We start from the raw sequence: 24,270 nt of genomic DNA on the forward strand, positions 1-24,270 counted from the left end.
GGTATAATAGGGAATGACAAAACGTTGAAATAGCTTAACATCTGACATTCATTTTTGTCAACGTTGAAATAGCTAGCATCTGACATTGATTTTTGTCAGCTGAAAACACCAGTAACTGAAAACCACGTGTGTCCTCCCTGCCCCATCAGCTGCTGTGCACCACTTCTCACCGTCCTTCCTTCTTCCCAGCGTGCTTCTTACGGGACCTGTCCTGGCTCTGGCGTGCAGCCCCTGTGTTGGGTAACTGCTGTTTCAGCCCAGCACAGAGCTGCCCATTGTGCAGCCCGTCTCCTGGATGAGCTTGTGATTCATGGCAGATCCTCCACGGGAGCCTCTTTCCGAGGCTGTCCTTGGTGGTCTGTGATGGCTGGTTTCCATGACTATATAAGCTTCTAAATAATCTAGTGGGCCCCAGAAGGCTGATGGGCCTTGGCATGTCCCGAATGTAGGCCCTGACTTTGTAGATAGCGTAAGAAATTTAAAAAGACAAAACTTTAAAAAGACACTTTCAAAACAAACATGCCTGTAAAATGTGCTGTCACCACTAATGAAAATCATTTGGCTGTGTAGAAGTGCTACAGATGTTTCCAGAAGCCATTCTTGGGAATAATCATGCCCAGGTGGTCTTTCCTTCAGGACCACTATTCAAATTAGAATGTACTCAGGACCCTGAAGACACTGTTCTTGATCTATTAAAAAAACCAAGCAGGTGTTCTTTCCTCTCCCACCTTGACCCTTCAGTGTCCTGTTTACTTTTGTAAAAGCTGACGTTTTTACATTCCATTGTGTCTGTCTTTAGGTGAAAGTCTAGTGAATCTGAAACTCTATTTTTGGGACATAGCTGATAATTCTGAGCTCCTCTCCCTAGAAGGATAGTGTGATTTATTTTTTCCTATAGGAAATACCACATACCTGCTTTCACTAAAGCCTATTTACTGGCAATTTCATAGAACTCGGCTCTTCCAGATCATTTGTAAATCTCATCCTCAGCACTGATCCTTGGCTTGTATTCCAGTGGCAAAACCTCTCAGGCCAGAGAAATCCTTATTTCCTGTTTTAAAACGAGCTCTCTCATCCATGACAAAGCATTCCCCAATTTTTGGTGGCTCAGAAGCCAAGTTTCCAGTGCAAAGGCTATTAACAAACGGAAACTCTGAGTACATTTTTTCCCCTGATTCCCATAGCCATTTACCCCCTCAAATAACCTCCATGCCACACCAGCCTTATGACCCTCAACAGAAACTGTGCCCTTTCATCCCCGATAGGCTCTGGGCCCTCCTTCATTTGCATTTACTTTCTAGCCCAGCCTTTAATTCTTGGGTCTCCTCTGGAGCCTATGTAAACGGGCACCGGCTGAAATTCTTGCTTACTCCTGGTGCTGCGACCATATATGACAATGGGATGCACATTTTGGCCAGCAGTGAGACCTGCAGTGTGGTTACCCAGCCTGGAAGGCTCCCACTTTTGCTTTTGTCAGAGCAGTTGGATTCAGAAGATCCTGTGTGCTTCGCATTGTTTCCCTTCCTGCTGCTGAGCCTGCCTCCACTTCCCTGTCAAGACCAAGGCATAGCTTGTGTTGCTGGGCCACGCTGGTTGCTGTGTGCTGCTCTGGCTCCTGGCAGGTAGTCGTTTGCTCCCTCTGTCTGTCTTTTCTACCATATGTAGGTTAAGAAATCCTCATTGGTGGTGTTCCGCTTACACAGCATTGATGTCTGTATGTGGCCCCAAAGCCTCCATTCTGTATGTGACTTCTGCCACTCCTCATTGAGATCTTCCTTCATTGAGACAGTGTTTCTCCTCTAGGTAACCCTTTAACTTTTCTGGGTACCCATGCAAACTTTCCTGTCTAAGGGATTATTTTGTCTACAAAATTTTATATAAGATTTTTAGACTTAAATTGTTTGTTCCTGCTGGGTTCGTTTATGATTTATGATTATGATTTGTTTGTTCTCTCAGAGGGAAATACCTGAATGCTAGTTTTTATACCTTCCTCAACTCCTCAAAAAGAGAAGACTAAATTATGTTTAAGATTTTTTTCCAGGCCGGGCGCGGTGGCTCAAGCCTGTAATCCCAGCACTTTGGGAGGCCGAGACGGGCGGATCACGAGGTCAGGAGATCGAGACCATCCTGGCTAACACGGTGAAACCCCGTCTCTATTAAATACAAAAAAACTAGCCGGGCGAGGTGGCGGGCGCCTGTAGTCCCAGCTACTTGGGAGGCTGAGGCCGGAGAATGGCGTGAACCCGGGAGGCGGAGCTTGCAGTGAACTGAGATCCGGCCACTGCACTCCAGCCTGGGTGACAGAGCGAGACTCCGTCTCAAAAAAAAAAAAAAAAAAGATTTTTTTCCCCCCTAGGGCAGTGATTTACCAAGGAGCTGTTCTTTGGATGTGGCTTAAGTCATATCTAAACAGCTTTAGGATGACTTGGTTTGTGGAAGATAGGACTTTCATGTGGACATGGTGTTTTATGCCTCCAGACGTTTCAGCATTCTCATCTGAAGGTTCTACCTTGCAGATGTCCTATGCTTTTGGGGGGAAATCTAAGCCTTGGCCAGACATAAGAAAGTGTGGGTGGATCTGAACAGCTTTTCACAGTGGGATGCTGGCCTGTCCCCTCAAGTCTACTTGATGCCCTGCGTGACTTTTGTGGTGGTGATAATAGGTTTCTAGGCTGGAGGAAGGTGTCAAGGTAGAGAATTTGACTTGGGGTATTTATTGCCCATGTGATTGTCTGCCTTGCAGATAGAACAGGAAAGAACCAGCTATGATTTGATGAACATGAATCTTAGATGCACATATGTGCAAAGTGGAACTGTATGGAATTGCAGTTTTGTTGGGTCAGAAGTGATCAAGTGTCAACAGTTTCATATTGTTCAAACTCATAGTTTAAAACACACACCCAGCACTTCCAAGCTGTTTTCCATCCTAGGTACTGGATGCTAGGTACCCATAGTTTTCATCCTAGGTACTGCTCTTTGCTAGATGAAATAGGACAAGTTCAGAGGGAAGGGATCAGGATGGCAAGGATTCTCAGGAGGGTAATGAGGGATTACATCCTCAGGGCTATCATGCTGTCAGCAGGCTTTGGCTTGTTCTGTGTTCTACCCTCAAGGAGTGGGCCAGGGGTGATGAGCAATCACAGGGAGACATATTTTACCCGTGTTTGTGACCAAGTTGTCCAGAGGTGGAAGGGCTCCCTTGAGCTCCCTAGCATTCAGCCGAGGTCCAGGAAGAGGCTGAAGGGCCAGGTGTGCAGGGTAAGTGCTGGGCAGAGGGGAAGGCTTGGTCAGGGTGACTTTTAAGCTCTCTAGTAATTATCTATTAAGGACCATACTCAAATGGAAACTTGATTTAGGGTAGTGTTTTGGTTTGGTTGTAAAAAAAAATAACAGTGTTCCCTTTGCACACTTAAAATATTTCAGAATCTCGTTCTCAGGCATTCAGCGGGTACTGAAGGGATTGGATACCATAGAGAAGTTAGAAACTGGTGGTCAAGGTAGAGCCTGGGGGGAGGTGGAGGTGCGAAATGAAGGTTTAGCATGCACTAAACCTTCCAAGCTACTGGTTTAGACCAGTAGCCAAGGGCTACTGAAGCAGACTCAGTGACCCCTGGTGTCGCTCTGAGAAAGAAAAGCTGGCCTCCCCTCTTTTTGGGCCTGTACTATGCCATACCCAGTGTCAGGTGTATTTTTCATAAGAGGTTATTCCCACAGAGCCCTGAGGTCTGGTTGGTGTGCAGAGGAGCAGCAGGTTTTAGAAGTTGACCCTGGGAGTTGGTTGCATAGATGTAGCCTTGAAAATCCCATTGACATTCAGAGGGTATATAATTGTGGCACTTCAGTTAACTGAGAGATTGGGGCTCTCTCTGTAGCCCATGAAGTCTGTGTTCTCTTTTGCACAACCAGCGTGATGAAAAATCCCTCTCAGTGTGTTGTTTCTGTGAGCTCATCTGGCTGGGTGGGGTGGTCATTCTGTTGCACTGGCTGGAGAAGCTGGCTTACTCCTTAGCTGCACCGACAGCCTCTGGAGGGGCTGCCTCAGGCTGGGAATCTTGTTCCTGTGCCAGGGCACTGCTGTCCTTGTGGAGTGGAGGAGGCAGGAGCAGGTGATTTGGGGCAGGTCAAAACCAGCCTTTGTCACTGGCCCTCTCTGTCTAAGGTCCTTCCATGTGTTACCTCTTCTTTCGTTCTCCTGCTCCTTGAGATGTGGCCCTCTGTCCGGTCTTCCAGCCTCCTGTCTTCCTTGGGGGCTGTTGCAAGCACTGTTGGCGGCGGATCGAGGCATTTGGCCTGCTACTTCATCTGCCACATGCTTCTAGGTGTCCACCCTTCCTTTCCACAGGTGCCACCCATCCGTGTTTACTGTCAGTAATACATGCCAGTATTCCCAGGGACCGGGTGAGGAAGGAAGCTGCCTGGGTCTCCCTGTCCTGCTCTAGTTTGCTGTCTGTTCTGTTGCATCTAAATCATTCATACATTTACGGTCACTCACTCTGTACCAGCTGCTGTGCTGGCTACTGGACGTAGCTGCACACCACAAGGGATTTTGTAGTCGGTAAGGAGATGGTCTTGTAAATCATCAGTTTATCTCCTTATGGGTATGGGTGCCAAGGAGGAAGACAGGAGGGGTGAGGTCTCACAGAGAGAGGATGCCCCTGAGGAGGCTGGAGGCTATCTATGTAGGAGCTTGCAGAACTTGGGTGGGCAGAGGATGAAATGATGGGCAGTCTAGGCAGAGGCACAGAGACATGAGGCTCTGGGGAATTAACCATTGGGTCTGAATGACATAGTGGCATAGTAAAAGGTGTTGAGGCCATAAGAGACCTGAGTTGAAACTGGAGAGTCTAGGTTCTCCCCTTTTAGCAGGAGAGAGCCTCCAAAGGCTTCAGCACCTTGCTTCAGGGGAGCTGCAAGCTTAGTCTGGGCTCTGGGAAGCTGATTGTGGAGCACGGCGGGAGGAGGGTTGGTAATGACCAGTGTGAGTCTTGCCTCCTAAGAGACAGGAGAGAACTGAAGTAGGGGGAGGGAGCAGGTGTGGAAAGTACCTAGGGAGTGCTGGGATCGTAGGTGCCCTAGGAACAGTGCCCTAGTCGTGTTACCACCCCACCCTCACTCCTGCTGTGTCAGTGAGAAGGACTTGAATCAGACCTGCAGGTCTCTGTTCCAGCCTGAAAATTCTTACTGTCTTTTGTGACATTTGTGAAGAGAGGGATCCAGAAACCAAGGAAGTGACCAAATTAAGGGAGAATGTTTTGTCCTTCATCTTAGCATCCTCCTTGTTCAGTTTGAAGAAGTTGTGTTGAAAAGTAAGGAAATTTCAGACCTTAGTAATTCACTAGTTCTTTGCTGTTTATAATAATTACAAATACTGAACAGTGTTCTGTAGCTTAGAGGGTTATATATTTTAACGTGGCCCTTATAATAGTGATACTGAGGCTTAGGAGGGTTGATTGAGGCACTGAGTCCGGAAGTGGCAGGGAATCTGTGTCTTCGGAATCCAAGTCCCATGCTCTTTATTTCATACTGTGCCACCTCCCAGCCTTCAAGGGTGGAGAGCTGAGTGTACCCCTCCTCTCTTAGCCAGGGGCAGGTCCTCACTGTTGGGCCATGGAAATTTCATTCTGAGATAGGGCCCTATCCCAAAGGAAACAGATTTGGAGTCACATAGACTCAGTGTAGAATACCAGCCTTGCCCCGGAAATGTGACACGTGCTGGGCAAGTGCCTGGGCCTCACTGGGTGTGCCTCCTTGTATGTAACAGTGGTGGTGTCAGGACCTTACAGGATCAAAAGGAATCAGATCAGGGGCTCCCTCCACGTTAGCACACACCAGGCTGTCTGCCCCTCCCCTCAACTCTGTCTCTGTCCCTGGCCTCTGGAGCACAAATGTGTAGTGTCTGGTGGAGACCTGTAGTGTCAGGTGGAGACCGGGCCCAGTGCTCAGTACTGGGAAGTGGTCCATGGGTTGCTTTGTTTCGAGAATTGGTTTTGCTGGGTGTGGCTTGCTGGACGAGCAAGTATATGTAGTATCTAAAACGTGGTCTTCCTGTGGAAAACTGTCTGGGGTGTTGTGTTCCAGGACACAGGTTGAACATCACAGCGGAGAACGACTGCCGGCGTCTGCACTGCTCCCTGAGAGACCTGAGCTCCCTGCTGCAGGCCGTGGGCCGCCTGGCTGAGTACTTTATTGGGGATGTGTTTGCTGCGCGGTTCAATGATGCCCTCACAGTCGTGGAGAGGTAGGCTGGCAGCTACCTTATGGAGCTGTTCCTTCTTCAGAGTTCAGCTTTACCTTCTTGTGTGAGGGGCAGCATATTGCCAAATAGCTTCCGCTCTAGGCCCGGGTAAATCTAGGCTCTGCCACATACGAGCTAATATGGAACAAATTACTTAACCTCTCTGAACTTCAGGTCCCTCATTTACAATATGAAGTAGAAGTAGTTTCCTATAGGTTTAGTATGAGAATTAAATGAGATAAAGCACTTAGCACTGTGCCTAGCACATAACAAAACACCTGATAAGCTATTTAAGCTGTTGTTTCTTTGAAGATCTTGTGTATAAATGTAAACACAGTTGTAGACCCAGGAGAAACCAGGAAAGGTCAGTCTTCATGTCTTTCCTCATAGGATAAAGAGATATTAAGAAAGTCCTACTGATAAGGAGTCAACTCCACTGTCCAAGTAGGCAGCTAGATGCACAGGGTGGGGCTTTTTGTGTGTTTTTCCAGTCCCATTAGGGCCTCGAGAGTGAAAGCTGGGTATCCTCCACGCCTGGCCCGAAAGGTGGTTCCCAGCCTTTCACCACTGGGCTCGTTTTCTTCTCCTTCTTCTTGGGTCTCATGCCAGGTTTACAGCTGCACTTGCTGAGGAACATTTGAGTCTACCCAGTCACCAGTCCCTCCTCCCTCTCTCCCTTCAAAAAACCCAAGATGTAAGTGACAGGACATCTAGATCATTTAAAGGCAGCTGTTGAATTGGTTAGATCAAAACTGAGTAGATGTGGATCCAGCCCAAAGCCAAGACACCTGATGCTTCGACTGGCCCAGCAGCCGCATCACTGGTGACATGCAGAGGAGAAGTGAGCCTCAGGAGCCTAGGTGCATGCATGCCGGACTTCACTGCCACCTCTTAGCTGAAAAGCAGAGATAGCCAAGGGGCTTAAATCCCTTAAAAGCCAGATTCATATTAATAATAATAACAGCACACAGTAGTAGGACATTTTCTGTTTTTGCACATGGTCTTTCATTTTATTCTGTACTTTGAGATACAGGCATTGCTGTTTTATTGTTGAGTACATTGTGGCTCAGCGATGTGAGTGCCTTGCCTCGGTTCACACAGTCCTTGAGAGGGAGAGTGGATTTTAACAGTTTCCTGGGTCCACATGTTCTCTTTCCAAACCACAGTGGTTCCTCCTCTTCTTCTTGTGCTGGGCCCATTTGCACTGAGGGTTAGCAGGGATAAGACATGTTTTTCTGTCTGAAATCCAAAGATGAGTCTATTATTTGAATTTACTCTGTTAAGCAGTATAGATACATCTGTCAGTCAGCCGGGTGCAGTGACTCATGCCTGTTATCCCAACACTTTGGGAGGCTGAGGCGGGCGAATCACCTGAGATCAGGAGTTCAAGATCAGCCTAACCAATATGATGAAACCTCATCTCTACTAAAAATACAAAAATTAGCTGGGTGTGGGGACATGCACCTGTAATCCCAGCTACTCGGGAGGCTGAGACAGGAGAATTGCCTGAGATCGCGCCGGTGCACTCCAGCCTGGGCAACAAGAGTAAAACTCCGTCTCAAAAAAAAAAAAAAAAAAAAAAAAAAAAAATATATATATATATATATATATCTGTCAGTCATCTCAACTTTGTAGTGAGATGATGTCTCAAAGGTCCTGAATCATTTGATAGGTCCCTATCTTTCTGCACTGCTTAGATTTGCAAGCTCAGTGCTTAAACATACTTGCTATTAATATTTTGTCTTCATTTAGATTAATATATGAGAGAAGGCTCTTGTTATGACTATGTGACCTTAACAGCCAGTATGATTAGCAGTGTTTTCATTTATTGGTTATATAAAGCAAAGCTAATATTAAAACTGCTAAACACACATTAAAAGATGTTTGGAAATGCATTTTTAGTGTAGAACAGGATTTAGAGTTAAACACCAGGTGCATATTGGTATATTGTTTTCTGATAACTGTTCTGATCACGAGGACTTCGTGGGACTTCGGGAACCTTAGTTCTTTTGCCCTCACTTTCTTGACTGACGGAAGTGCTCCTTTTTGATTGCTTTCTCATTGCTCCCCAGCAATCAGAAATACAAATACAAGTTTGTATTTGTAACAAGTTCCTTAGTTGATTGTTATGCTGGGACAAAGACAAACACTGCCTTCCCTGGCATCCGCTTCCAGGTTTCCACCCAGAGTAGGCAGAGAGAAACTAGCCAGGTCTTGGGTTTTTTCCCCTTCACTCAGAAAGGAATGTCTTTCAACTCCAGGCGTCGTGGCTCACCTGTAATCCCAGCACTTTGGGAGGCTGTGGTGAGCAGATCTCTTGAGTCCAGGAGTTCAAGACCAACCTGGATAACATGACGAAACCCTGTCTCTACTAAAAAGACAAAAAAATTTAGCTGGGTGTGGTGGCATGCGCCTGTAGTCCCCACTATGGGAGGGGGCACTGAGGCAGGAGGATTGATGGAGCCTGGAAAGTCTAGGCTGCAGTGAGCCAAGATCACTACACTCCTCTGGCCTGGGTGACAGAGCAAGACCCTGTCTCAAAAAAAAAAAATAGAAAGGCATGTTGTTTTGTCTGTAATGAAAGAGGTATTTCCCATTTCCTACTAGATAGAGCTATTAGTTATTATGTTTAATGCTCGTTAGTATCCAGTGAGCCCTTGAGCAACCAGTGGGCTCAACAACTTGCTTCTGAAAGAATTGTACTTGAACATAAAACACCTCCACCTATTCTGGAAACATTTGCTCCTCTCATCTCCCTCCTCTAAAGTTTTATCAAACATTTTCAGATTTGAAGAAAAGTTGAAAGAATTGTATAGGGAATACCCATATACCCACCACATAGATTCTTTGGTGGACAGTTTGCTCTATTTTCTTTATTATATATCAACCCATCTGAAATATTTCATTTTAAAAATGATTTTAAATAAAAACTAAGACAGTTTTATCATTATCGATTTTATAGAAAAGCCCATGCCATCCTATTTCGATAAACTGCCAAAAGAGCAGGTCTGCTCTTTTTAAAAAACAAAACAAAAACAAAAACAAAACAAAACAAAAAAACCCACAGGATTTTGGTTTCGTTCTATTACCCAGGCTGGAGTGCAATGGCATGAACCTGGCTTAGTCCATCCTCAACCTCCTGGGCTCAAGCTGTCCTCCCTACCTAGCCTCTTCCAAGTAGCTGAGACTACAGGCATGTGCCACCACATCTGGATAAAATTTTAAGAGGCAGGGTCCTACTTTGTTGTCCAGACTGGTCTTGAACTCCTGGCCTCAAGTGATCCTTCCACCTTGACCTCCTGAAGTGCTGGGATTACAGGACTTCAGGCATGAGCAACCATACCCTGACTGCTTTTTAAAGACTATTTTTTATTCTCCTGATTTATAAAACATTATATATTAATTGTAGACAATTTGGAATTGCAGAAAAATAGAAAAAAATCATCCATAATCTACCCACTCTATCCTTCCCCTAAAACAAGTGGTACCAATAAGCATATTCTGGTGAAAATTCTTACCGTCTATCTTCTGTTAATAGATGAACATTCATGATATATTCTGTATATATATTTAGTACGACCATGTCATGTTTAAAACATCCTGAATATTTATCATTAAGTATGCCTCTAAGCGTTGTTTTTATTGTATATATTGTTTTCAAAATTTTTGGTACTTTCGATAAGGCTTTAGTTAATATGCTTGTTTATAAATCTTTATGCATATCTTGGATTATTTCCTTGGCATAAAATTGAAGGTCTGGTCTTGATTCTTTTTTGTATATGGAAAAAGTCTGCCCTTACGCTCTTTGTTGGTACCAGCCTTGTCTGTTTTGTCTTAGTTCATAAGCTGAATGTTCTTGTTTACCTGCCTCTTTGCCAACAGGTTGGTCAAAGTCACTCTGTACGGATCTCAGATAAAATTGTACAACATTGAAACTGCTGTGCCATCAGTACTGAAACCTGACCTCATTGATGTGTAAGTCTAGAGTTTGATGTTTGTGCATTTTTAGGAAAGACCTTGCCCCCAATCTCCAAATGATTTTATTGAGAACAAGGAACGGTAGTGGCTGCCATGAATTGGGAAAAAAACTCTTAAACTGCAAACCTAGAAAGAGAGAGAGATTTTTTCACTGTATGTCTGGGGCAGAGGTGGTTGGAGAAAGTGGAATTAGGTAAGTGAGAGCTGGGATGGAGATTCTATGGAGTAGGCATTTCAGGAGGAAAGAACAGTACAGCCGAGACAGTCACACAGGCAAGAGGTGGGTACTCTGTGTGGTGCAAGAAGAGATTGGATAGGTCTGTTGGGACTAATGGGAAACACCTGAAATGCCATCAGTCTTTCCTGTAGATCATTGACTGAAACTGTAGGATACTGTAGGATGCAGAAGAATGTTTGCGGAACACAGTTCTCGGAGGTTCTGATTTTAGCAGAATGGCATGAGGCCATAAGGCTCAGATATTTGCATATTAAACAAGAACCCCAGCTTATTTTGAAGCAGGACATCTGGAGACCACACTCTCTACAGAAACTCTGCAGATAACATGGGATGCTATTAGGAAAGTGACATATGGAAGGACAGGGACTGGAGATGGGCAGTATCCCAGAGATTTCACTGCGCAGAAGGCTTGCTTTAGACGAGAGCAGGGGGTTGGCAAACTATGGCCTTTACCAAATCTGGCTTACTGACTGCTTTTGTAAATAAAGTTTTATTGAAACACAGCTACATTCATTTACATATGGTCTAGGAGTGGTTTTGCACTACAGCAGCAGAGTGGAGTAGCTGCGACAGAGTGTTTGTATGTCCTACAAATCTGAAAATATATAAACTCGGGTTTTTACAGAAAAGGTCTGCTGACTCCTGCTGTAGAGCATTCTTGAGCTGCAGATTAGATAGATGATGGAAAGAGAATCTTACTTACTATGGTGGTTTTAAACTTTTAAAAAATATATTGCTTTCCCTTTTGAGAATTTAGAGAAAGTTGTAAAGCGTCTCCCAAGAAAGATGCCAGTTTCCTTATAAATACAACAACTTGTACACATTTTGGGAGTTTCAGAGCCCCTCCTTTCAGCCTTGAGGAGCTCTACAGATGTGCTAGATTGACTGAAATTCTTACTCCTAAGGCTGACTTTGATGTCCTTTCTCCTTATTTTGGTATTTAGAACTTAAAGGACAACATGATTCTAAATATAAAATAAAATTTTAAATGTAAAATACAAAATAACTGTGTGGTCACTATGAATTTCAAACTTTCAGTAACTATATTTTCTTACTCTAAAGTACTAGTCCATTTTCTTACCCAACTTCTTATTTTGAAAAAGTTCAAACCTATAGAAAATGGGAAAAACAGGGGAATAAGCACCCATGGACCCTTAGCCTAGAGTGACCAATTATAAATTGGCTTTTGTTTCTTGTGCCCTCTCTGCACACAATACATGACTATTATTATTATTATTTTGCTGAGCCATGTGAAAATAAACTGCATCGCTGAGTGTGATGACTCATGCCTATAATCCCAGTGCTGAGGCAGATGGATCACTTGAGATCAGGAGTTCGAGTCCAGCCTGGCCAACGTGGTGAAACCCTGTCTCTACCAGAAAATACAAAAATTAGCTGGGCATGGTGGCACTTGCACCTGTAGTCCCAACTACTTGGGAGGCTGAGCTGGGAGAGTCACTTGAACCTGGGAGGCTGAGATAGCACCACTGCTCTCCAGCCTAGGTGACAGAGTGAGACCCTGTCTCAAAAAAGAAAAGAAAGAAAGTAAATTGCAGACAACATGTCACTTCACCTGTAAATCCTTCAGTGTGTGTATCCTAGAAATAAATTCATTCAGCTCTATAACTATGATACCATTATCAACCCTCACATAATTTAATACATACAATAATGTCATCACTTCTATAGTCCATATTCAAATTTCTTCAGTTGTCCCAGGAATGTTTTTGTATATATTTTTTTCCCTTGAATCCAAAGTCTAATTAATCATGAGCCACACATTAAATGTATTTCCTGTAATCTAGCACAGTTCACCCACTTGTGTTTGTATGTCTGCATGTGCATTTGTGTGTGAGAGTGACTGAGGACCTTTTGCAGATCCAGATCTTAATTTTTTAAAAAGCATGTCCTTCAATCTGGATTTGTCCAATTATTTCCATTGTATTAGATTCAGTTTAAACATTTTTAGCAAGGTTACTGCATAGGCAATGATGTGCCTTTCCTCTTGCATCATGTCAGAAGGCTCTTAATATCAAATTTCCTTATAATTGTTGATGCTGAGTTTGATTTTAAAATGGTGTCTAGGCTGGGCACAGTGGCTCACGTCTGTAATCCCAGCACTTTGGGAGGCTGAGGTGGGATGATCGCTGGAGCCCAGGAGTTTGAGAGGAGCCTGGGCAACATAGTAAGCCCCTGTCCATTCCCCCCCAAAAAAAAAAAAGCCGGACATAGTGGTGCATGCCTGTGGCCCCAGCCACTTAGCAGGCTGAGCCAGGAGAATTGCTTAAGCCCAGGCAATAGAGGCTGCAGTGAGTTATGATCATGCCAGTGCACTCCTGCCTGGGCAACAGAGCAAAACCCTGTTTCAGCAACATAAATAAGTAAATAAAGTGGTATCTGCCTATATCCTAATTTTGTCCACTGAAAGGTCCTAGAAACAGTGATACTCCAGTAGCAATTCTACCCCTTTTCCCCAGGTCTTAGTTTTTCAAATCCGTTCTCCAGAGTACCTTGGAGAAAAAAGCTCAAGTCTGGGGCAGGGTGATGTTGGACAGTCTTGCCAAGTCAGCAAGTAAGGAAGTGCTCAGTGACTGTTGAGAATATGTGAAAAGGATGCAGGGCCCAGCTTGAAAGGGTTCTTCCTGGTCAAACTTGACAGTTCAGTCATCAACAAAGAATAAGTACAGTAATGAATTATACCAGTTTGAATGAAAAGAATCTACTAATTCAAAGTGATTAACAGGCTAGGCCGGTGTAGTGCCTCACACCTGCAATCCCAGCCCTTTGGGAGGCTGAGGCAGGAGGATCGCTTGAAGCCAGGAGTTTGAGACCAGCCTGGCCAACATAGACCCCGTCTCTACAAAAAATATGAAAATTAGCCTGGCATGGTGGCGTGGACCTGTAGTCCCAGCTACTTGAGAGGCTGAAGCAGGAGAATCACTTGAGCCCAGAAGGTTGAGGCTGCAGTGAGCCATGATCATGCCCCTGCACTCCAGCCTGGGCAACAGAATGTGACCCTGTCTCAAGTAAACAAACAAACAAAAACTCAAAGTGATTAACAAAGGATGAGAGGAGGGGAAGCTACTTTTTAGAGAAGAATGCCAAGTAATGAGGAGAAAAGGAAAGATAGAAAAATTACCAATTCACAACCACCACTGTAATACTGATTTAGGCAGGGATCGTTAATAAATGCCCAAACCATGAGGAACACTGTCTTTGTGTCACCTCATAGTAGTATCACCTTACAGCTTACTAATTATTGCCAGAAGGTAATTACGTTTAGGTATGTTAGAAGGCCTGGTGTTTTGAAACTCTGAGACAACTGTCTCTCCTTGTTTAAGATTGATTGTTTATTATATTTGATGAATTGCATACTTTTTTGATACATATTTTGTTGCATGTACGATGCAGTCAGTACAGCCTTTGCTGAAACCAAACATAGTCTTTGTCGCCTCAGTTATCCCCTAGCCAGGTAGAATATATGGTGCGGTGGAAGCTTAAACTCCAAAATCTGACATCAAAGCTCTGTTTATAAAGCTGTCATACCTGGTAGTTGTCTATGCTTTAGTCTGCAGCTATGAATGTTAAATTTGTACTAGTTCTGGAATCAACACATGATCACTTAAGTTCTTTGATTTTGCTTTTATAATTTACCTTTCTCTTAGGTGAGCGTGTGTCACAGAAAGATTGAATAAGATTCAGTAGACATTGACTAACTGCCTTCTGTGCTCTAGTCAGTGGTGGCAATGTTTAAATGATGAATATCTTAGTTTTTAGATTCTACGCGAACCAGTAAATGATTTCTATGCTGTTGCCCATGTTTTAGAACAGCAAATGCAGTGGATGCAATTCTTACCTCCTATGAAAATGAGTTGAACACTAATATATTTTCACCTTAACCTTTAAAATCACATCATCTTTTCTTTCTGCAGGCATGCTCAGTCCCTGGCTGCGCTGCAGGCTTACTCTCACTGGTTAGCACAGTATTGCAGTGAAGTTCACCGGCAGAACACGCAGCAGTTCGTGACACTCATCTCTACTACCATGGATGCAATCACACCGCTAATCAGCACCAAGGTCTCGAAACAGCAAAGCCTACACTTTTTATCTAACTCTGTCTCTCCTTCTGTTCCTATACCCGTTTACTAGAAAATCTAAATATGACACAGAGTTAGACCCATAAATCTTTCTGCTGTTATACACCTGTTTTATTTCATGTTCCTTTTTAGTTGTAGCCTACATGCATTCAAATACAACTTGACTTTTTTAGTTATCTGAGTTCCACATGAATGCATGCTCACTGTGAAAGAGTAAAATATTGTTCAGATTTCCAGACTGAAAAGTAGTGATACCTCTGAAACCTTTTCCTTCGCGCGGTAAGCACGGTTGGCATTGGTTGTGCAGGCACACCTCATTTTATTGCACTTCCCTTTATTGCACTTCACAGATACTGTGTTTTTTTACAAGTTGAAGGCTTATGGCAACCCTGCATGAAGCAAATCTGTCAGCGCCATTTTTTTTGACCACATTTGATGTTTCCATGTGTTACATTTTGGTAATTGTTAGAATATTTCAGACTTTTTTGTTACTATATCTTACAGTGATTTGTGATCAGTGATCTTTAATGTTACTATTGTAATTATTTTGGAGTGCCACAAACCAAAGCCTGCAAACTTGATTGATATGTGTGTGTTCTGTGTGTGTTCTGACTGCTCCACTGATTGGAGGCTTCTCCATCTTCCTGTCTTTAGGCCTCCCTATTCCCTGAGCCATTTAGTAACCCTACAATGACCTCTACGTGTTCAAATGAAAGGAAGAGTCACATGTCTCTTACTTTAAATAAAAATCTAGAAATGATTAAGCTTAGTGAGGAAGGCATGTCAAAAGCCAGGATAGGCCAAAGGCTCTTGAGCCAAACAGCAAAGTTGTGAATGCAAAGGAAAAGTTCTTGGAGGAGATTACAATTTCTGCTCCAGTGAACTCATGAGTGATGAGAAAGCAGAGCAGCCTTATTGTTATTGATATGGGGAAAGTTTCAGTGGTTTGGATAGACCAAACTAGCCACAACATTCCCTTAAGCCAAAGCCAAATCCAGATCAGGCCCTTCAATTCTGTGAAGGCTGAGAGAAGTGAGGAAGCTACAGAAGAAAAGTTGGAAGCTAACACAGGTTGGTTCATGAGGTTTAAGGAAAGAAGCTGTCTCCAGGATGAAGCAACAAGTGCTGATGGAGAAGCTACAGCAAGTTCTCCAGAAGCTCTAGATGAGATCATTGATGAAGGTGGCCACACTAAACAACAGGTTTTCTGTGTAGATGAGACAGCTTTATACTGGAAGAAGGTGTCATCTGGGACTTCCATAGCTAGAGAGGAGGAGTCAGTGCCTGGCTTCAGAGCTTCAGAGAACAGACCAACTCTCTTGTCAGGGGACAACTGCAACTGGAGACTTCAGGTTGAAGCCAGTGCTCATGTATCATTCTGAAAATCCTAGGCCCTTAGGAATTATGCTGAATCTACTTTGCCTGTCTCTACAGATGGAACAACAAAGCCTTAATGACAGCACATGTGTTTACATCATGGTTTAGTGAATATTTTAAGCTCATTATTGAGGCCTGCTCAGAAAAAAAGATTCCTTTCAAAATACTACTGCTGATTGGCAATGCACTTGGTTACCTAAGGCCTCTGATGGAGATGTTCAAAGGTATTAGTTTCCATAGTTTCCATGCCTGCTCACACAACATCCATTCTGTAGTTCTGTAGCCCATGGGTCAAGGAGTAATTTTGGCTTTCAAGTCTTATTATTTCAGAAATACATTTCATAAGACTATAGCTGCCATAGATAGTGGTTCCTCCAGTGGATCTGGGCAAATAAATTGAAAACCTTCTGGGAAGGATTCACCATTCTAGATGCCATTAAGGACATTCATGATTCACGGAAGTAGATCAAAATATCGGCATTAATAGGAGTTTGGAAGAAGTTGGTTCCCAGCCTCATGGATGACTTTGAGGGGTTCAAGTCTTCAGTAGAGGAAGTAACTGCAGATGCAGTGGAAATAACAAGAGAACTAGAGGTGGAGTCTGAAGATGGGATGGAATTGCTGCAATCTCAGGATCAAACTTGAACAGATGAGGACTTGCTTATTATAGACGAGCAAACAAAATGGGTTTTTGAGATGGAATCAACTGGTGAAGATGCTGTGAACATTGTTGGAGTAACTGAGGGTTAGAATAACACATAAACTCAGTTAATGAAGCAGCGGCAGGGTTTGAGAGGATTGACTCCAACTTTGAAAGAAGTTCTACTGTGGGCAAAATGCGATGAAACAATGCCGCATGCTCCAGAGAAATATTTCTTGAAAGGAAGTCAGTCGATGCAGCAAACTTCATTGTTGTCTTATTTTAAGTAATTGCCACAGCCACCCCAACTTTGAGCAACCACCACCCTATTCAATCAGCAGCAGTCACCTTCAAGGAACACCCTTCACCAGTGAAAAGATTCCCAATCTGAAGGCTCAGATAATTGTTAGCATTTTTAGCAATCAACTTTTTAATTAAGATATGTACATTGTTTTCTTAGACATAATGGTATTGCACACTTTATAGACTACAATATAATGTAAACAAAACTTATATGCATTGGGAAACAAAAAAAAATAGTGTGCCTTGCGTTATTGTATAGTTTGCTTTATTGTGGTGGTCTGGAGCTTGAACCTGCGGTATCTCTGAGGTACGCCTGTATATCCTTCCAGACTTGTTTCTCTTTTTATGTAATAAGTAATAAAAAGTTTGTAGATAGCTAGAGATATAGCTGCTTTTGCCTAACAGTATGCCGTGGTTTTCCTTTACATATGTAGAGCAACTTCAGATTTTCAAAATGTCCAATGCTTTTTTTTTGGGGGGGGTGGGATGTATAATAATTTTCCTATTGATAGAAATGAGTTCCTTTTATGTCCATCTTACATATGCTGGTGGGCCTGTAGGATAGATTCTTGGAAGTGGAATTACTGAGTCAAAGGTTATATCCATGTTAAAACTGGACAGATTCTATTATGTTATCCCCCAAGTCTGCTATATTACTAGAGCATATATGTGCTTATTTGAATGTTTTTGTAGTTTTAGTCATACATAGCATTTTATACATTTTAAGCAGTGTATTGTTTTAATAAGAACAATGTGTTGCTTTCCATAAATTTATGTTGTATTTATAATTATAACTTTGAAAATAGTTCTATCCCATCAGGAATATGTTTCATGATTTTCCTAGCCATTGCTGGACTTCTAGGCTGCCTTCCTTAAAAAATAAAAAATCATTACAAAGAATTCTGAAATGCATGCATTCATGAATGTAGCTTTACCCTTTTAGGTAATCTTCTTAGAGTAAGTGGAGATTTAGGGTTAAAGATTAGGAATATTTTATGGCTCTGGGAAATCATAGTAATTTTTTTTCCTTAAGTAATTCTGCCTGCCTTGACTTTTTGGTGTGCTGTTTTTACCTTAGTCTTACCAGCATTAGGTCCCATCTGTAACACATTTTCTCCTTTGCTAATTTGAAAGCAACAGTGGTAATTGAACCAAGTATTTGATAGGCATGCTGAAGGGAAAGCAGTAGGAGAGACTGGCCTGAGTGTTAGGGCACAGAAAGGTGGAGGGTTCAGGGAGATCATGGCTCTGCTGGAGCAAGAGGAGTGAGGTGAAGAATCCCAGGACCTGGATGACATGCCAGGGAGTGTGCCAGCGAGTGTGATTTAATAGCTGATAGGGAGCCACTGCAGACTCGGAGCTGAGAAGTGCCTGAGTTCAAGGCTGCTGGTGACTTTGAAGGAGGAACGGGAGATGATAATGGCTGTGGCAGGAGCTGTGGACATGACAGAGAAGGTGGCTTCTCTTGTGAATCATCACAGGAAAAATTCTTGAGCTAGATAGAGCTTAAGTGGTGTCATTGGGAAACCAAGAACCACACGTAGCTTGTGACTGCCTCAGCAAAGTTTGAATCCCAGTCTCACAGGGATGGGGTGAACTGACGTGCCCTCTTCCCTCTACAGGTCCAAGACAAGCTGCTGCTATCTGCGTGCCACTTACTGGTCTCACTGGCTACCACCGTGCGGCCCGTCTTTCTGATCAGCATCCCTGCAGTGCAGAAAGTATTCAACAGAATCACTGATGCCTCTGCCCAGCGACTTGTCGATAAGGTGAGGCCCCAGAGCTCCCCTGGGGTCCCCAGGGCTGTGTGGCTGAGACCCGAGGAAGCTGAGGAAGAAGAGTCTGGCCTTTGATTTTGTACTCAGAGCTTACAGGCTGTGCCAGCATAGACGGATTTCTTATGTTTGTGGCACTGACACAGACTCAGTGATTCTCATCATGCCCATTGTAAGGCAGGCAGTCAGTGTGCTGATTCAGGCATGGAAAAGCACCTCCCAGTGTGCAGAAAGGTTTTGCTGTTTTGCAGCCTGGTAATTTCGGCCAGTGTTGTGAGTGTTCTCTTTGCGTTCTTTCTGATTCAAAGCAGTCTGTGTGTTCTTTGGGGTTGAGAAGTGTCAGGCAAGTGCATTTTCTTAGAATCCTCAAAGGAGGCTCAGGCTAGAAGTTTAAAAACTACCTAACAGGAGGAGGGCAGGAAGGCTTGAAGAGGGTATCAGAGAGCACCAGGATGTGATTGCATTGCTTCTGACCTCATGCTAGGGGCGTGGATTGTCATGGATTCTCCTGCAAGTCCTGCTCTAAGTAGCTTCTCGGAGGACTCAGAAGCCACCAGCTGAGCAATGCCTGAGATGCTGTGTCTGCAGTGTGATTTCTCCCTCTCTAACACTTGAAGTATCAGATTAGAGAGGAAACGAGAGCCCCAGAATAATGATTGAGGTTGGCTCTGGGTTATGCTAGACCTAGACATGGTGCTATTACTTCATTTCATTTTCCTCCCTAAGTTGCTTTCCAGTTGGACCAAAGGCCCTGCCCAGGTTATAAGAAACAAGCCTGGGAGCTAAGGCTCCAGATGTGCAGCCAGCAGATGCTGAAGGCTGTGTCGGCCATGCCGCTCCATTGTCTTTGGTTCTTTGACCTCTGATGGATGCCTTTGGGGTCTCTTGTAGGCCCAGGTGTTGGTGTGCCGAGCCCTCTCTAACATCTTGCTGCTTCCGTGGCCAAACCTTCCAGAGAATGAGCAGCAGTGGCCTGTGCGCTCCATCAACCACGCCAGCCTCATCTCTGCACTCTCCCGGGACTATCGCAACCTAAAGCCGAGTGCTGTTGCCCCACAGAGAAAGATGCCACTGGATGACAGTAAGTGACCCCTAGGCTGGGACAGCTGGGGAAGGAGGTAGGCAGGCATTGTTCTTTGTGGCAGATGAGATTTGCCCCGGAGGCTCCTGAGGTAATTGTTTTCTGTCCACAGTCCCATAGAGGCTGAGCAGGAAGTCACACTCGGGAGTGGAATCCTGCTACCTGTGGAATTCAGCAGCCAGACCTATTTCCTGAATGCAAACTGTCCCTTCTCTTATTTAAAATGTAAAAAATTCTGGAGCCCTAAGAAAAAAATGGAAGACACTGGTGATGGTGCCTTCTGTCTATAAAATACATCTTAAGGTGGTTATTGATCTATTTCAGATGCTTGTGTAGGCAAGCAGGGCAGTTCATCTCTACACGCTTGGAAAATGTGCTCAAGAACTGTTTTTCCAGATTGGTTTCAACCTTTTTCCAAATACAGATATTCCAGAGGTTTTGAAAGAGCTTGGTTTCTTAAAAAATGGCACTTGAAGTTTGCTTGTTTATATTAAAGAGGGAAAAAAAGTGATTAAGGAGAAGTAAGGCATCTGATTTCTCAGAAATATCTCTTTGAAATAACAAATAGTACCGAAATATTTTAAAAATACCATCTCTTCCCAAAAAGAAAATAGAATGTTATTAGATGGTGCCACTTATGGAATGTCAGCAAAAATGCTTTGTGAAATGTCAGAAATTGTAATACAATACTCTTTAAAAAACACTACTTTTATAACCAGGAAGATTAACGTATGCGCATTGTACAAATATATTAAAATAGAATAATATAAAGAAGGAAAAAGTAACTCCTAAATCTGACCAGTTTTAATATTTTAGAAAGTAACCATTTTAACCATGCTTCCTTCTTACCTTCCCTTTTCTATTTTAAAATAGGCTTCATGGTTACATAACTGGATGAGAGTAGCTGACATTTTGAGGGTATACTGTGTACTAGGCTCTTGCGTTGGTGATTTTATATTCATCATCAAGTCTCTGGCTATGCCAGCATCAACTTTTGAAGCTGGTGTTGGTCTGCTCCTGGTTCGAAGTATTTTTCAAAAATCAGTAATTCGTTCAGTTCTCACATTAGCCTTATGATTTCAGTACTGTTATGATCTTGATTGATGATTAGCGTGAGGAAGCTGAGGTCTAGAAAATTAAGGAACTTGCCCGGGGCTTGCATCCAGCTGTTGTGGAGTCACGCTTTATCATGTGTAATGGTCTCCTTTCCGCACTTTATCTTACATGGGAGTTACGTCGGTCTGCATGGGCGAGGATATGCTCAGTGGTAACAAACAACTCCAAAAGCGTAGTGGCTTAGTACAAGAAGAAAGAGGATTTGTTGTTCATGCTACATGTCCAGCTTGGGTCACGCAGGGTGGGGAGGTCACACAGGGACCCAGGCTGAGGAAGGCTCCATTTCAGTGTGTTCACTCTGGAAGGGATTGTGGTGAATTGCGTAGTGGTTCTTAAAGGTCTTACCTGAAACTAACATATTTCTTCCACCTCTGTTTCCTTGGCCAGAGCCAGCTACGTGGCCTTGGCTTAACTCAGGGCAGGGAAGTGTGATGCCACTGTGTGCTGAAAGGGTTTGCAGTGTAGTATGTGAATGACGTCTTCACTATGCTGACTGTGTGCAGGCACTGGGTTGAGCACTTTGTATACATTATTTCATGTAACTTCCTGTGTAACCCTGTGAGGTGTGTCTTATCCTCATTCCACAGTGTCTTGAAATGAAGTTTGGAAAGTTTCATTTTTCTTATCTTGACTTTATACTTTGAAAAAAAAATTCCAAACCTACAGACTAGCTGAAGGAATAAGAAAACAACTGCATCTCTCTCACCCAGATTCACTAATTGTGAATGTTTTGCCACATTTGTGGTCTTTTCTGCAACACACTTTTTCTTAAAAGCCAGCTGTTTAAGTTGCAGATAATTGACACTTCATCCCTGAATCCATAACCTTTGTATCTATATAGAACAAGATATTAAACATTGTTACAATAATGTTATTTAACATGTAGCCACATTAACACTTTTCCCCAGTTGTTACCAAATTGTTCTTTTTTGCTTTTAAAAAATCCAGGATGTGATCTAGGACGGTTTCATTGTGTTTGGTTGTTATAACTCTGTAGTCTCCTTTGGTCCAGAAGAGCATGCCCAGTTTTTGTTTTTCATGACATTGGCATTTTTGAAGCATCCAGGCCTGTTTTCTTGTCACATGTCTCATAGTCTTGTTTTGCCTGATTGTTTTCAGTAGGTTGTGGTGTAGTGGTGCATATTCGTGTTCACATTTCCTCTTGCGTTGTTTCTGTTTGTCCCATCCTTGGTGATGCTCAGTCTGGGCGCCTGATGGGAGTAGGGCCTGCCAGTCTGTCCATTGGGAAGGTGCTTGGCAGGTGTCATTGCTCAGGACTGTAGAGAAAGTGGGCCAGGTCAAGAGTTGGACTTGGGTCTGAATGGCTCCAACTCCTGTGTTCTGCACCACTTTGCTGCATTGCCTCTTTCTTCTTGAAACCTCCCCCCGCCCGCCAAAAAAAGAAAAGAAAAGAAAAGAAAAAAGGTTCTTAATGGTTTTATAATGTCCTGTCTCATGGAAGTAAAGCAGTTACCTACCCATTCTCCTATTATTACATACTTATAGTGCTTTCAATTTTTGACTTGTACATTTTTTAAAAATACATCTTTTGTCCTCGTTTGAATTTCCTTAAATGCCAGAGGTCAGATTTTGGTTTCTTGACTGTTGGTTTTTCACCCTAAACTGCTTCCCCTGTTGCCTGTGCGTTCTTGAGGAAGTGGCTGCCCTGAGTGCGGTTTCCTGGCTTAGTAGAAGTCCACATGCTTGTAGTTGTGGATGACTCCCTCCTCAGCAGTGTGGGTGAGCCTTTCCTTTACTCTCCAGTGTCACTGTGACTGGGGGACCAGGCCTGTGACGAGAAGCGTCTTCCTTCATCCTCAGCCCTGTGAGTGGGGCAATGCTCTCTTTCCACATTTTCAGATGAGGCAGCAGCAGGGCCAGGCCTGCCTCCATCCACCTCCTGAGCATGTCTTCTTTCTGCCGTATCCCCTCCTCAAAGCTGCGGCAGTCCCACAGAGGCTGCTGAGCACTGGGGTTTGGAGGACCCAGAGAGCGCTCCAGGTGGGGGGCAGCTCTCAGCCCAGCTCTGGCTCAGCCTCTGGCGTTCGCCAGGGTTGAATCTGCTAGGCTCAGGCTGAGCCATGGGTGTCACCTTGGGGAGGTTGGTAGGAGACTCTGCATTTTAAGGGGGTGACTCCACTCGCTCTGGGAACAATGGCAGCATCCCCGTCCTGGACCTTCTTAGATGGCTGGCACACTGCTAGCATCGTTCAGGACCTTGTCTCTAATCCCCACTGCGGCGCTGCCAGGGTGGGGTTGTCGACTCTCCCAGATGGATGAGGGTCTTGCCCACGGCACGTAGCCTTCAGATGATCACCTGTGGTTCATAGTCAGGGCTTTCTGACCCCTGGCCTGTTTGTGGCCCACTACATCTGTTTTCCCTGTGTGCCAAATGGAGTCAAAAGTCATCTCAGGGTTAGCATTATATATTGTCAATAACATAATAACAATAATTATATGCCTTATCAAGCTACAAACCTAATAGGCCAAAGATGGATCAGGCAGGTTGTTCCTGCAGCCAGCACCATTACATGTGCGTGGCAGGTGTTTGTGGGATTACTGGACTGGAGTAGTGTCCCACTGAGGGACAAGGTTTGAGCTGCATGTGTCCATCCTGGCCTGTGACCTTATGACACTCATTTTCTCACCAGTCTATTCACCATCTTAGATTTGATTAAATCCAAGGCACCCAACCTGGGGGTGCATTTATTTATCTTTTTTCTTCTGTGAACTTGTTGCTGATGGCCAGAGGCAAAAACCTGAGCAGGCAGGCATCTTCTCCCCAATACACACTCCAGGCGTCTGGAGTCCTGACAGTAATAATAGTAAAAACAAAAACTAAAACATAAAGAGAGGAGAATTTATATTGTAATCAAGAGACTGTTCCTTTAATGAGACTCGTGTGATCATCTTCTTGGTACCTTTGCAAGTTTCCTCCCTCTCCCTTGTGTCTCCTCTTGCCGTGCTTTCTCCCCAGACAGCTTATAACCTGCAACTCATCTTGATTTGCAGCCAAAGTGATTATCCACCAGACACTCAGCGTCTTAGAAGATATTGTGGAGAATATCTCGGGGGAGTCCACCAAGTCTCGACAGATTTGCTACCAGTCGCTGCAGGAATCCGTTCAGGTCTCCCTGGCCCTCTTTCCAGCTTTTATCCATCAGTCAGGTAGGAGCTGGCCCAGAGCCCCACTGGTGGGTGGTGCTAACAAGGGCCAGAATGCCCACTTAGATCTGTAAAGCACACTGAGTCAGTGCAGTACAGGCCTCGACTGGCCCCGTGCAATGAAACCCGGTACTGAAGGGAAAGGGCAGTGGTGTTTATTTGCGGAGTCTGGGGCCAAGGCCCTATGGAAAAGTGAGCAGAGCCCTCCACATGGGCCTTGGCACCTACAAGAGAAGGCTAGAGAGCTTTTTTGGCTTTGTTCTCC

General features: G+C 44.0%; 1 protein-coding gene across 4 annotated transcripts in view; it reads left to right on the forward strand.

Moving 5' to 3' along the window:
* Positions 1 to 24,270, forward strand: part of XPO6 (exportin 6) — a 117,912-nt gene that overhangs the window by 83,758 nt on the left and 9,884 nt on the right. For all 4 annotated transcript variants that reach the window (XM_025369789.1, XM_025369786.1, XM_025369790.1 and 1 more), the window contains 6 exons: positions 6,079 to 6,238; positions 10,118 to 10,210; positions 14,384 to 14,528; positions 18,491 to 18,637; positions 19,535 to 19,724; positions 23,853 to 24,008. In XM_025369789.1, the coding sequence (XP_025225574.1) occupies positions 6,079 to 6,238; positions 10,118 to 10,210; positions 14,384 to 14,528; positions 18,491 to 18,637; positions 19,535 to 19,724; positions 23,853 to 24,008 (891 nt within the window). The remainder of the gene's footprint in view (positions 1 to 6,078; positions 6,239 to 10,117; positions 10,211 to 14,383; positions 14,529 to 18,490; positions 18,638 to 19,534; positions 19,725 to 23,852; positions 24,009 to 24,270) is intronic.

The sequence above is a fragment of the Theropithecus gelada genome, chromosome 20 (assembly GCF_003255815.1).
Source record: "Theropithecus gelada isolate Dixy chromosome 20, Tgel_1.0, whole genome shotgun sequence".
Lineage (NCBI taxonomy): Eukaryota > Metazoa > Chordata > Mammalia > Primates > Cercopithecidae > Theropithecus > Theropithecus gelada.